This window comes from Rhincodon typus, chromosome 3, assembly GCF_021869965.1.
Source record: "Rhincodon typus isolate 14 chromosome 3, sRhiTyp1.1, whole genome shotgun sequence".
Lineage (NCBI taxonomy): Eukaryota > Metazoa > Chordata > Chondrichthyes > Orectolobiformes > Rhincodontidae > Rhincodon > Rhincodon typus.
In genome coordinates this window covers 12,769,585-12,784,747 of record NC_063334.1, presented here as the reverse complement: position 1 = coordinate 12,784,747, position 15,163 = coordinate 12,769,585, and the positions used below count along the sequence as shown (strand labels likewise).

Genomic DNA, 15,163 nt, shown 5'->3' with positions numbered 1-15,163 from the left:
TTAATGCAACCTAAAGGGAACTAAATAACACGCAAGCAGGTGAAAATTTATAAATTAGACTAATTTGCACTTTCAACTTCCTGAATTGGCACTCACAAATACAAAACCAACTGGCTATTTTTTGTTGTCTCTCTAAAGAATTCAACAGTTGCACATCTTCAACTTAAACCAAGCAACTGAGGCCACAACTCTCAGCAGTAGCCCATTTGAAGTGAACTATCGATCAATCATTTCAAGAGTGCAGAATTATTACACCGAATGGTCACTATACTATAATTATATCCTGTCCTTTCAGAGCCATGCATCTTTGAACAATGATCAATCCTATCGTAGATTCATTGTGTATAAAATTATGGAGCAAAATTGTTGTATTAATTTGCACACCATTTCTACTTAAATTATCCCCTCAATGTTCTCGAGTGCCTCAACTGAACCTGCTTCCACCACATTTTCAGGCAGTACATTCCATACCCAAACTACTTGCTGTGTGAAAAAGTTTCTCCCATGTCACCCTTGCTTCTTTTGCACATTACTTCACATCTATGCCCACTCGTTCTTTATCGTATTACAAGCAGGAACAGCTTCTCCCCATCTACTCTATCCATGATTATGAAAACCTCTATCAAATCACTTCCCAGCTTTCTTTTCTTAAAGGGAAAAGAGTCTCAACTCCTTCAATCTATCCTATCTCATTGGTCCACGTTTGCGTCAAAGCTGCAAAAAACAAAGTGACTGCGTCAAGGCATTTGATAGAGAACAGTACTAAACGGCCTGGCAAAATTAAAGCCAATGAGAAGCAAGGAAAAAACATGTTTTTACTAGCAGCTGTCCAGCAAAAAGACAGTGATGGTTGTTGAATGCTAATTAGCAGAACATCACTTTAGGAGTTCATCATAATAGATGTGAGTTAATAAAGGAAAGCCAGCCTTGTTAAGGGCAAATTGTGTTCAACCAACTTGGGAGTTTTTCTAACGAGGTAATAGTGTAGGCTAATGAGGGCAATACCTTTTGCAAATTCATGTCAAAAGAATCTCAAAGTGCCACACAACACATCCCCACCTATCATTTACTCCTTACCCCCTCCCATCTGCATATAAGCTGACATTTTCCCAGCTACCATCAGTCCTGAGGAAGGGGTCACTCGACCCGAAATGTTAACTCCGAGTTCTCTCCACGGATGCTGCCAGACCTTGAGCTTTTCCAGCAATTTCTGTTTTTGTCTCTGATTTACAGCATCTGCAGTTCTTTCAGTTTTTAGCTTATTGATTGAGGTGTGAATAGTACAGCTGAAATCATAAACAAACTAAACTGAAACGTACTTTTTTTTTTAAGGATAGAACAGTCTGATTCCACTGTAGAAAGTGACAGGAGGGCGTGACAATAAATGAGGCTGATAAGGGATTGGATATGTAGCAAGTTTGGAGGTGCTTGCAGATGAAAGCAGGGGCTATACAGATAAGGAATGGACTGAACAGCATATCCCAGGGTTCAGGATGTCAGGGCTGAACAACAACCTTTTGTAACTCAAAATAGCGCCAGGTTATGGTGACAAAACACTTTTCACCATATCTTAATGGATATATGTGACAATAAATAAATAAACAGACAAACAAACAAATCCATAGCTGAAAACTAATTCCGCTTTTTCAGGATGGTGACCTGTATTTAGCAGTGTTTCTGAGATCAATGCTGGGACTACAATTATTTTTAATATATACTAGTGACCTGGATGAGGAAACTGAATGTACTATGGCCAAGTTTGCAGATGACACTAAATATATGGAAAACCAAGTGCTGAGGAAGGAGACAGCGTACACGTGGATATTGCAACGTTAAATGAATTGGCAAAAACTTGGCAGATGGAATACAATGAGAGCATATGAAGTCATTTGTTTTGGCAGGAAAAATAGAAGGGGCGAATATTATTTAAAAAGAGAAAAAGACTACAGAAAGCTACAGACTGCAAGGGATGTGGCAGCCCTCATGCATAAATCACAAAACAAAACTAACATACATGTTCAGCAGATTAATAGGGAAGACAAATTGAACATTAGCCTTTGTTTCAATGGGGAATGGAGTATAAAAATAACGAGGTCTTGTTACATACAAGGCAGACAGCTGGAATACTCTGAACAGTTTTGGTCCCCTTCTCTAATGAAAAATATATTCGCATTGGAGGCAGTCCAGAGATGGTTCGCTAGGTGGATCCCAAGTATGCGGGGTCTGTTGAATAAGGAGAGGTTGTGCAGGTTGGTCCTGTGCTCCCTGGAGTTTAGAAGAACCAGAGGCAACCTGATTGAAACATACAACATTCTTAAGGGATTTAACAGGGGATATGTGGCAAGGTTGTTTCTCACTTTTTGGGAGAGTCTAGGACCAGAGGGCATAATCCCAGAGTAAAGGGTCACCCATTTAAGACAGAGATGAGGAGGAACTTCTTCTCAGAGGGTACTGAATCTGTGGAATTCTTTATCAAAGAGGGATAGCGAGTGGTTCGTTAAGTATATTCAAGGCTGAAATAGACAGATTTTGAATAATAAAGAGAATCAAGGACTATGGAGAAAAGGCAGGAAAGTGGAGTTGAGGATTATCAAATCAGCTATGATCTTTTTGAATGGCACAGCAGAATAAAATGGGCTGAATGGCCTGCTTCTGCTCCTGTATCTTATGGTCTTAAGTATGCAGATAAAATAAGTAACAAGATGATTGATGGGATGTCACCCTTTATTACAAGAGGGGAATGGAATATAATAGCAAGGATGTTATATGCTTCAATTACACGGAGCATTTTATCTAATTTAATAAATAACGTAAATGCATTGGAGACGATTCAAGAAAGTTTAATAGATTGATACACAAAAGGAGCAAGTTGTCTTATGAGGAAACGCTGAATTGGCAGGGCTTGTTTCTGCAGTAATTTAGAACAGTGAAGGGTGACTTGATTGAAGTATAGAAGATTGTGAATGGTCTTGACTAGGTGAACGTGAAGAGATGTTTCCTTTGCATGAGTCAAGGACTACTGGGCACTGTTTTAAAATGAGGGCTCCGTCCTTTTTGGGCAGAGGTGTGAAGACTTTATTTACCTGGGGGTTGTAAGACTTTGGAATTCTGCCTCAGAAGGTGGTGGAGGCAAGGTCACAATATATTTAAGGCAAAGGTAGATAGATTTTTGTTAAACAGGGAGTTTATCAGTGGTAGATGGGAATATAAAATTAGTTATGCAAATAGGTCAGCCATACTCTTACAGGTTCACTTCTGCTCCTTATGTTGGTGTGAAAACAATTCCACTGCAAGAGGAGAAAAGTCTGGAAGCAATCAACAGCATCACCTGCATCTTATTCAGGCACGTTTACTTTCAGTTTTTTGTAAACACAAATCACTTCCACAATCTCATTCACTGCAACATTCAAAGATCATAGTGGAGTTTGAAGTAAAAAGACACAGGAGAAAATAAAACCCAGACTTTTGAACTAAAGAGTATGAATGTTCATACAATAACTTGTCACTGCTTTAAACAGGGCTTTTAACAAAGAGGAAGACTGTGACAAACAGGATAAATTCCTCATTCAGGACATTACTTCCTCTGAAAATAAAAGCCAAAATGTTTATTTAAAGTTTCTACATTTACAAAGCGTAAACTTCTCTCCAAAAAGATTGTTGATATAACCATTTTTAAATAACATTTTCGAAATGAACCTTGACATTTAATCTCGGATGTAATGTCCTTGCTCTAATATTTCTCACGTTAAACTGGAAGCTGAAATTTGCAGGAGCTCCTTCTCAACGTAGCAGAACGCAATATTGAATCAAGTCAGCACAAAAATAAAATCTGATTATTTGTCAGCCGTTTTTTAAAAAAAAACTTCAGTTAGAAGGAAAATTTAACTGTTCTTTAAATGTTTAGCAGGGGAGGCAGATATAAAAATTATAGTATAATAGCACAGTAGACAAATAACAGTAAAATAAATAAGCTGAAAACACCAACAGGGGATAGCAAAACTGAAACATGCATATTGCTGCCGAACCTCTAAACACTAGAACCAGACCAGCTACAGTAAACAGAACAGAAGTACAGATAAACACTCTAATACACACAATTGGACATCATGATCAGAACATCTGCAAGTGCTAGGAAGCATTGCAATCCAGTGAAGGGTAGTAATAGTTGGGTCAGGGGAAACCCCTCTGCAACATGCAGGGAAAAAGTGAATCCTGTTAATATTGGAGAGTCAAAAAGACCATTTAACCTTGGGATTAACTGATTTTACTGGCTAGTGGGATGGGATGCTGTCTGAAACACAAAGGATGCCATTGTTAAGCAATGCACACGGTCAAGAATCCAGCACAAAGGGACACAGAACTGAGAACTGTGCACTGGGATAGGAGTGTTTAGCTTTACAATACAGCGACCAGAGACATGGCTAGGAGGTTTGAAACCCTGTAAGCATTGCACATACCCAAAATTGGTGGTATAGTGGACAGTGAAGAAGAAGGTTATCTAAAATTACACAGATCTTCATCAATTGGCAGGGAGTGGCAGATGAAGTTTAATTTGGATAAATGTGACGTATTTCATTTTGATAATGCAAACAAGGACAGGAATTAAATAATTAATGGTAGGGCTGCAGAACAGAGATCCAGGGGCTCAGGTACATAATTCTTTGAAATTTAAGTCACAGGTAGATAGAGTGGTTAAGAAGGCGTTTAGCAAGCTTGCCTTCACTACTCAGACCTTTGAGTATAGGAGTTGGGACGTCATGTTGATGGTGTACTGGACCTCTTCTGGAGCAGTGTGAGCAGTTCGGGTCACCCAGTTATAGGAAGGATATTATTAACCTGGAGAGGGTTCATTAAAGATTTACCAGGAAGTTGCCAGGAACGGAGGATTTGAGGTATAAAATAGACTGGAAAGGCTGGGAATTTTTTTCACTGGCGTGTAGGAGGTTGAGGGGTGACCCTATTGAGATTTATAAAAACATGGGGGGCACAGGTAAAGTGAATGACAAGGGTCTTTCCCCTAGGGTGGGGGGAGTTCAAAACTAGGGAGTATATTTCTAAGGTGAGAGGAGAAAGATCTTATAAAAACACATAAGGGACAATTTTGTTTTACAGAGTGGTTCATGTGTGAAATGAACTTCCAGAGGAAATGGTGAATGCTGATACAGTTACAACATTTAAAAGACATTTGGATAAGCTCACGAAGGTTTGGAAGGATATAGGCAGGTGGGACTAGTTTAGTTTGGGCACATGGTTGGTATGGACTGGTTGGATTGAAGGGTCTGTTTCTATGCTGTATGACTCTATCCTACAACCTTATGATGCTTGAGAAGTCTATGGAACCAATTTGACTGTAAGATGTATAAATACATGACTCTAATACAATTAGAATTATAGAATCCCTACATTGTGGAAATAGGCCATTCAGCCCAAAAAATCCACACCAACTCTCCAAAGAGCATCCCACCAAGACCCAACCCTATCCCTGTATTCCTGCATTTCCATAGCTACTCCACCTAGCCTGCATATCCCTGGACATTATGGGCGATTTAACATCACCAATCCACATTTTTTGGGCAGTTGGAAGAAACCCAAACAGATACAGGGAGAACGTGCAAACTCCACACAGCCAGAGAGTAGCCCGAGGCTGGAGGCAAACCCAGATCCCTGGCACTGTAAGGCAGCAGTGCTAACCACTGAATCACTGTGCTGCCCTGGTGTTGACTTGTTGGGCCAAATGGCCTGTTTCACACTGTAGGGATTCTATGATTCAATTAAGGAAGCAATCTCCTGGAGAGCCGTTTCCTGTCTACACAGGTAGAATAAACCTATTACAACAACAAAGTTGTTGGAAAAGCTCAGCAGGTCTGGCAGCATCTGTGAAGGAGAAAACAGAGTTAACATTTCGGGTTTGGTGACCCTTCCTCAGAACCTATAGAATAAACCTATTGTCTGGTTTGAAACAACAATCACTTCAGTTTATAGCATCATCTCAGAATACATCAGTAGCTAACCTTTTTTATGATACATCTCACCTTAATTTTTTTGAAATCCACAGGTTTTCGGATTAGCTCGTAGTATTCAGGCAACTCCTTCCGCGAAGGCAACTGGATAAAAACCTCACTTAGCTGTCGGCTCAAGCTGGTTTCGGGGCAAAAGGAAATGAATGTAAATCAGTTCTTCAAACTCACATTGTCGATATATTTGCAACAACAACTTATATTCCAGTTGTGCCTAAATCTGACATTCACTTATTTCAGCTACGAATTCATTACTGCACTCAGTATCATTATAACAGAATTTGAGATTGCTTCATATCACTAACTGCAATTTTTTTTCCTGCTCATTCAATCTACAGCTATTTATATCAGAAAATAGTACACATACTCAGCAGGTTAGGCAGGATCTGCAGTGGGAGAAACAAAGTTAACATTTTCAACTCGATGGCCTTTCATCACACCAGATAGTGCCTGAGTTAACAGAGTGTTGCTATAAGTTTAATTTAATGTTAGAATTATAGCATCCACAATTTTTCATTTGTCCTGTTATTACTCTTGTTGTAGGCATTGCAATGTTTCTCATATGCCACAAACATACATCATACTTCTTTTGTATATTCTGTTCATTTAAATCAGATTGTGAAAATATCTTGCGTGCCTCGATATGTAATAAGTAGCTATATGGCTGGAGTCAAAAACTCTTGGATTATTACTAACAATAACAGATGCATTCTATGGAACTGCAATTTGAAGCACCAACAGTTTGTCAATATACTGGTGAATCACTAACATCGCAAACACCCAAGATGATCTAAACATGGGAACTAATTCCTTTCACACTAAGATATAATGATGAGATACAGGCTGAAATCCTACATACACACACACACACACACACACCAGTGCTCTCAAGTTTTCAGAAACAGGCTGGAAGAATATTGACAGCGTTTGCTTCTAAACATCAGTGTGTTGAATCGATTCCAGGTCAGACTTTTGAAAGGCAAGTTGTTTTTTTAAATATATTTTGATGAGGTAGCAGACAAATTTGATAAAGATAATGCGGTTGATAGGGTATACGAAGACTTCCAAAAGATATTTGGTAAAGTGCCACCTAACAGAAGAAATCCATAGAATAAACGGGCAACACAGAGACGAGCAGTGACCGGCAACTATAGAAGTAAGTTGAATTTGAAGGTACTAAGTAGAGCTCCACATAGGTCAGTGTGTTGGTCCACCGCTTTTTAGTGACATATATTAATGAAAAAGACATGGGTGACAAGGAAACAATTCCAGAGTTTTCAGGTGACAAAATCTAATTATTGTGAACTGTGAGCAGAGTACAGGTGCTGGCAGACTTCAAGAGCATAGAGACAGGTTGGTGGAATGGACGGGCTTTCTTCCCCTGTTACCACTAAAAAAAAAAATTCACAGGGCTACAGGGAAGAGGCAGGACAGTGGGATTTGCAGAGTTGTTCTTGCAGAGGGCCAGCATGGACAAAGTGGGATAAATAGCCTAATTTATTGCTGCATTATAATCGCTTGATAATTGAAGGTCTCTGCCTTAAGAATTGACCTCCAAGGATAGCTGCAACTAAGATTAATTTTGATTAAACTTGTGCATTTCATATATTTTGCTTATCATTCTCAAGTTTGCTGATGCTATTTAAATTTCATTTAATGTTTTCACTTAATACAAGTTTGACAATGGAAACTCCATGGTTTAAACACCAATTTCAACGAGAGTTTGGATTTTGTGGGCAATTGAAATACCTTTTGAAACCAAGCATCCCAGTACAAGTTTGTAAAGGTGGAACTTATTTTATTTTACCTGTCTCTGTAGTTAATAACTGTGTCAATGATTGCATTCATCTGTTTAGTGATCCTTGGTGGATTTGGAGACAGCTTTTCAGCTGGAGGTCTGCCTCTCTTTTTCTTCTTCTTTCCATCTTCTTTTGATGGATCTTTATCTACATTTCTTCTGCGCTTTCTAGCTTTCTTTTGACGTATTTCCTCTTCCATTTCTTCTAAATTACCATCTTCAATTGCCTAAAAATGTTACAAGTTTACTTTCCTGTTCAAAATTTTGGATTCAAGTCTATATAAAAAAGTTGAGAATACAGTTATTGTTAACCCTTTAATACCCAGGCCTAGAAAATTCACTTTATGGAGCTCTCACTTCTAAAATTACAGTATCATTCTGCCCCTATCCATTATCTGCCCACTATCCATTCATTCCTGCTTATTTTTGCAACCATGACCTTCAACTGAGAAACAGCAACAGGAAATGCCAAGGCTACAAGTCTCCAAATTATATTCCAAACTCTATTCTCTTCTTTTTCACAAAACTTGAAGTGTCAAAATGTTACTTCACAATGGATTTTGAACACCTGATAATCTCAGTTCAGAACGGGTTAATTTATTTCTATCAACTGTACAACTTATAATCAGGTTAAAATCCTAAACCTTTGCAATGCAAGATTGCACATCAGTGGCATGATTCTTAAATCATTCTAAAGTTCAGGCTTGTAGGAAAATCCTAGAGTTCATTCAATATTTGGGATTTCTAAAACAACAGCGTTAACAATCCAAGGTCAAAGGTACTGTGCAGTCAATTTATTTCAGACTAGAGTAGGGAGCAATTTGCCATAAATCATCTAGACCCCATACTTGCCAAGACCTTAAACAGTAAATTCAGAATTCCTCTCAGGAAAATGCTCTCTTAACTGCCTAAATTTCCACATCAAACAATTTGTCCAGTTATTCCAAAGACAACCTGTATCTGGCCTCCTTCTGAAATCTGTAAAGAGTAGGTATATTCAACCTCATGGTTATAACTTGTCTTTAATGTGGGAAAACATTTAGAGCCACCTCAAAGGAATGTCAAACAAAACTGAACAATAAGCCACATAAGGAGGTAGCACAGATCGCCAAATGCTTGGTCAAAGAGTTGAGCTTTAAGCAGCATCTTCAAAAGGAGAGACAGACCGACAGAATGAGGCATCAGGGAGGGAATTTCAGAGTTTAGAATCTCAGCCAAATGGTGGAACAATTAAAAAACCACAATGCACAAGACACCAGGGATTGAAGGAATGTAGAGTTGTAAGAAAGTTACAGGTATCGGGAGGACTGACACTGCAGGAAGTTAAAAATAAAAGGTGGAAATTTTTAAACTGAGGCTTTTTTTTATTAAAAGATCTGGTACCTAACATAGGAACAATTAGCAGAGAGGGGATAGGTGAATGAGATTAGGACTGAATTACAATACATGTAGCAGAACTTTGGATGAATTTAAGTTAATTGACATTGGATGATTGAAGACTGAGCATAAGTAGGTTGGAAGAGTTGAGCCCAGGGATAGCAAAGGCATAGATAAGAGTTTCAGTAGCAGCAAATGTTCTCAATGTAGGGGTTGAGTTGGGCAATTTTACATTATAGAAGCGGAAATAGGCACAGATATGTGGTTGGTAGCTCATCACAGGATCAATGCCATCGCCAAAGTTGTGAATTTGTCTTGGACAGCTATCAGGAAAAGGGATGGCACCAGTGGTAAGGGACTGAGATTATGACAGGGGCTAAAGGTTTGCCAGTAGTTAGCTTGAGGAAATCTCTGTTCATCCTGCTGCCAGAGAAATCACACATTAGAAACAATGAAGTTGTCAAGAGAGAAGACTGAAATTGAGCAGATATCATTAAGTAATTGGAAGCTGATGCTGCGTCTTAGCAGAACGCCACTGACAGACAGTATGTAGTTGTGAAATAAGGAAGTATCAAGGATAGACCCTTGGGGAAACCAGTTGTAATTGTGTGGGAGCAGGGAGAGAAATCACTGTAGGTGATTCTCTGGCTACAATTTGATTGCCAAGAACGGAACTTGACAAATATAGTTCCAAGCAATTGGATTGCAGAGCAGAGGTGTTAGAGGATAGTAGCATGGTCAGCTGTGTCAAAGGCTGCAGGAGTGATTCCTGAAGAGAGGAAGAATAGTTTACTTGGTTCATGGTCATACTGGATGCCATTTGTGACTTTCATAGGGTCATTACAGGTACTATGACAGAGTGAAAATCTGATTCAATGTGGAATTCTGGGAAGAAAGGCAAGGACTTTGGATGCAAAAGCATGTCCAAGGAGTTGAGAGCAAAGGGCAGGTCAGAGATACAGTGAAGACAACGCTGAAGCTCTTAACTCCTTAGCTATTCACTACTACTCATGTATTACATTCTGCCTTCAACATTAACATCATGTTATATTTTAGTTTTTCTCTTCTTTCGATAGCTACATGAAACAAAACTTTGATCTAATGACAAGTGTATCTTTATAGGTTAGATTTTATTGCAAATACATCCAAATATGACAGGTTCTTCTAAATTTAATGTGAAAATATACCTAAAATGCCTGAAGAGCTGTTCTTCATCCTGAAAATATTTCACAGAACTGGCCTTCATAAATCTTCAACTTATTCAAAGTTGTTTTTATTACAATGAAGAAAGGCAAATCAGTATTCTGAACTTGCAGCCATTTGTTACCAGTATGTTTTTTCACAAAAATAATTTGAACCATGCGCAAGCGATCACAAAGTTGAGCAGTAATTCTAGAAACATAGTTAAATGTAACACGTACCCTTAGCCACTGTTTTTCTGTAAGAGCATCACTGTAGTCTACATCCCTGCGCATGCGTGAACCACGGCCAAACATCTTCTCCTCCTCCTCTTCACATGTCAAACGCTCAACTTCTGCATCATCTTTCACAATCCATGATGGGAGGTCATCTTCCTCCATCAGTCGTGGTTTACGTTTTGGATTCCGGGCATCTTCTCTTCGCCGCTCCAGGTCCATGCGCTAAGATTGGGAGCAGGTAGGGGAACATTATTTAATTAAATCAAAAATTACCTGCTATCTTTGCAAGTTAAGAACATTCCTCCACCAACACACCCCAAAAGTGACTGGGGCAAACAATGATTACAACATTTCATGTGGCCTAGTCTTTGGCAAACAAGCTATTTTGCTACTTTGTTGGCATTCTGGAAGGAGGAACAGTGTCAGAAAACGTAACAGAAAAAGCTGAAGCATTTGCCATAATCTTCATCCAAAGGTGCCCAATGGATGTTGCATGTTCACCTCCTTCAGACGTCACCAGTATCACGATGCCGTCTTCAGAAAATTCAATTCACTTCGTATGATATCAAAAAAATGACCAAAGGAACTGGACACTGAAAAGGTTACACAACCTGACAACATTCCAACATTGTAGACTTGTGCTTCTGAACCTGCCGTTCCACTAGCCAAGCTATTCCAATACAGTCACAACACTGGCATCTACCCGGCAATTAGGGGGAGATGATGGCCAGGTAGCATATCGCTGGACTGTTAATTTAGAGACTCAGATAATGTTCTGGGGACTTGGGTTCAAATCTCACCATGGCAGATGGTAGAATTTGAATTCAATAAGTATCTGGAATTAGGGGTCTAATGATGACCGTGAATCCATTGCCGATTAATCGGAAAAACCCAATACCTTTAACCCTTCTCAATAATGCCAGCAGAAATTTCTAGTATACAGTTAAACTGCAAAATGTGAAATCACAGAAGGTAGCAAATGCCTATAGTTTAAGTAACAGCCATTTTAAACCTGATGCCAATGGATGTGGGAATTAAGAAACCTTCATACGGCCTGGCTCAAAACTGTATTCTAGAACATAGAACATAGAACATTACAGTGCAGTACAGGCCCTTCGGCCCTTGATGTTGCGCCGACCTGTGAAACCAATCTGAAGCCTATCTAACCTAAACTATTCCATTATCATCCATATGTTTATCCAATGACCATTTAAATGCCCTTCAAGTTGGCGAGTCTACTACTTTTGCAGGCAGGGCATTCCACGCCCTTACTACTCTGAGTAAAGAACCTACCTCTGACATCTGTCCTATATCGATCACCCTTCAATTTAAAGCTATGTCCCCTCGTGCTAGCCATCACCATCCGAGGAAAAAGGCTCCCACTGTCCACCCTATCTAATCCTCTGATCATCTTGTATGTCTCTATTAAGTCACCTCTTAACCTTCTTCTCTCTAACGAAAACAGCCTCAAGTCCCTCAGCCTTTCCTCATAAGACCTTCCCTCCATACCAGGCAACATCCTGGTAAATCTCCTCTGCACCCTTTCCAATGCTTCCACATCCTTCCTATAATGCGATGACCAGAACTGTACGCAATACTCCAAGGGCGGCCGCACCAGAGTTTTGTACAGCTGCAACACGACCTCATGGCTCCGAAACTCAATCCCTCTACCAATAAAACCTAACACACCGTACGCCTTCTTAACAACCCTATCAACCTGGGTGGCAACTTTCAGTGATCTTTGCACATGGACACCGAGATCTCTCTGCTCATCAACACTACCAAGAATCTTACCATTAGCCCAGTACTCTGTATTCCTGTTACTCCTTCCAAAGTGAATCACCTCACACTTTTCCGCATTAAACTCCATTTGCCACCTCTCAGCCCAGTTCTGCAGCTTATCTATGTCCCTCTGTAACCTGCAACATCCTTCTGCACTATCCACAACTCCACAGACTTTGGTGTCATCCGCAAATTTACTAACCCATCCTTCTACGCCCTCATCCAGGTCATTTATAAAAATGACAAACAGCAGTGGCCCCAAAACAGATCCTTGAAGTACACCACTAGTAACTGAATTCCAGGATGAACATTTCCCATCAACCACCACCCTCTGTCTTCTTACAGCTAGCCAATTTCTGATCCAAACCGCTAAATCACCCTCAATCCCATGCCTCCGTATTTTCTGCAATAGCCTACCATGGAGAACCTTATCAAACGCTCTACTGAAATCCATATACGCCACATCAACCGCTTTACCCTGTTTGGGCACCTTCTCAAAGAACTCAATAAGGTCTGTGAGGCACGACCTACCCTTCACAAAACCGTGTTGACTATCCCTAATCAAATTATTCCTTTCTAGATGATTATAAATCCTATCTCTTATAATCCTTTCCAACACTTTACCCACAACCGAAGTAAGGCTCACTGGTCTATAATTACCAGGGTTGTCTCTACTCCCCTTCTTGAACAAGGGGACAACATTTGCTAGTCTCCAGTCTTCTGGCACTATTCCTATAGACAATGACAACATAAAGATCAAAGCCAAAGGCTCTGCAATCTCCTCTCTAGCTTCCCAGAGAATCCTAGGATAAATCCCATCTGGCCCAGGGGACTTATCTATTTTCACACCTTCCAGAATTGCTAACACCTCCTCCTTATGAACCTCAATCCCGTCTAGTCTAATAGCCTGTATCTCAGTATTCTCCACGACAACATTGTCCTTTTCCTGTGTGAATACTGACGCAAAATATTCATTTAGCGCCTCTCCTATCTCTTTGGACTCCACGCACAACTTCCCACTACTGTCCTTGACTAGAGTAAGATTAGGGCCAGTCATTCTTTTATTCCTGACATACCTATAGAAAGCTTTAGGGTTTTCCTTGAACCTACCTGCTAAAGACTTCTCATGTCCCCTCCTGGCTCTTCTTAGCTCTCTCTTTAGGTCCTTCCTGGCTAACTTGTAACTCTCAAGCACCCTAACTGAGCCTTCACGCCTCATCTCTACATAAGCCTCCTTCTTCCTATTGACAAGAGATTCAACTTCTTTAGTAAACCACTCTCGACCACTTCCTCCCTGCCTGTCAGGTACATACTTCTCAAGGACACGCGGTAGCTATTCCTTGAACAAGATCCACATTTCAATTGTGCCCAGCCCCTGCAGTTTCCTTCTCCATCCTATGCATCCTAAATCTTGCCTAATCACCTCATAATTGCCTTTCCCCCAGCTATAACTCTTGCCCTGCGGTATATACCTATCCCTTTCCATCGCTAAAGTAAACGTAACCGAATTGTGGGCACTATCACCAAAGTGCTCACTTACCCCCAAATCTAACACCTGGCCTGGTTCGTTACCCAGTACCAAATCCAATGTGGCCTCGCCTCTTGTTGGTCTATCTACATACTGTGTCAGGAAATCCTCCTGCACACATTGGACAAAAACTGACCCATCTAAAGTACTCGAACTATAGCGTTTCCAGTTAATATTTGGAAAGTTAAAGTCCCCCATAACAACTACCCTGTTACTTTCACTCCTATCCAGAATCATCTTTGCAATCTTTTCTTCTACATCTCTGGAACTTTTCAGAGGCCTACAGAAAACTCCCAACAGGGTGACCTCTCCTTTCCTGTTTCTAACCTCAGCCCATACTACCTCAGTAGACAAGTCCTCATCAAACGTCCTTTCTGTCACCATTATACTGTCCTTGACTAACAATGCCACACCTCCCCCTCTTTTACCACCTTCCCTGATCTTACTGAAACATCTAAACCCCGGAACCTGCAACAACCATTCCTGTCCCTGCTCTATCCATGTCTCCGAAATGGCCACAACATCGAAGTCCCAGGTACCAACCCATGCTGCAAGTTCACCCACCTTATTCCGGATGCTCCTGGCATTGAAGTAGACACACTTCGAACCACCTTCCTGCCTGCCGGTACACTCCTGCGACCTTGAAACCTTATTCATGACCTCACTACTCTCAACCTCCTGTACACTGAAGCTACAATTCAGGTTCCCATCCCCCTGCTGAATTAGTTTAACCCTCCCGAAGAGCCTTAGCAAATTTCCCCCCCAGGATATTGGTACCCCTCTGGTTCAGGTGTAGACCATCCCGTTTGTAGAGGTCCCACCTACCCCAGAATGAGCCCCAATTATCCAGGTATCTGAATCCCTCCCTCCTGCACCATCCCTGTAGCCACGTGTTCAACTGCTCTCTCTCCCTATTCCTCGCCTTGCTAGCACGTGGCACGGGTAACAAACCAGAGATAACAACTCTGTTTGTTCTAGCTCTAAGCTTCCACCCTAGCTCCTTGAATTTCTGCCTTACATTCCCATCCCTTTTCCTACCTATGTCGTTGGTGCCTATGTGGACCACGACTTGGGGCTGCTCCCCCTCCCCCTTAAGGATCCCGAAAACACGATCCAGGACATCACGGACCCTGGCACCTGGGAGGCAACACACCAACCGCGAGTCTCTCTCGTTCCCACAGAATCTCCTATCTGTCCCCCTAACTATGGAGTCCCCAATGACTAATGCTCTCCTCCTCTCCCC

The 15,163-nt window shown here is 40.8% G+C and overlaps 1 protein-coding gene across 5 annotated transcripts in view; it reads right to left on the bottom strand.

Annotated features, from left to right (window-relative positions):
- smarca2 (SWI/SNF related, matrix associated, actin dependent regulator of chromatin, subfamily a, member 2) overlaps positions 1–15,163 on the bottom strand; it is a 107,781-nt gene that overhangs the window by 18,629 nt on the left and 73,989 nt on the right. For all 5 annotated transcript variants that reach the window (XM_048594541.1, XM_048594552.1, XM_048594548.1 and 2 more), the window contains 3 exons: positions 10,614–10,832; positions 7,825–8,042; positions 6,033–6,138 (listed from right to left, as the gene is read on the bottom strand). In XM_048594541.1, coding sequence (XP_048450498.1) covers positions 6,033–6,138; positions 7,825–8,042; positions 10,614–10,832 — 543 coding nt within the window. The remainder of the gene's footprint in view (positions 1–6,032; positions 6,139–7,824; positions 8,043–10,613; positions 10,833–15,163) is intronic.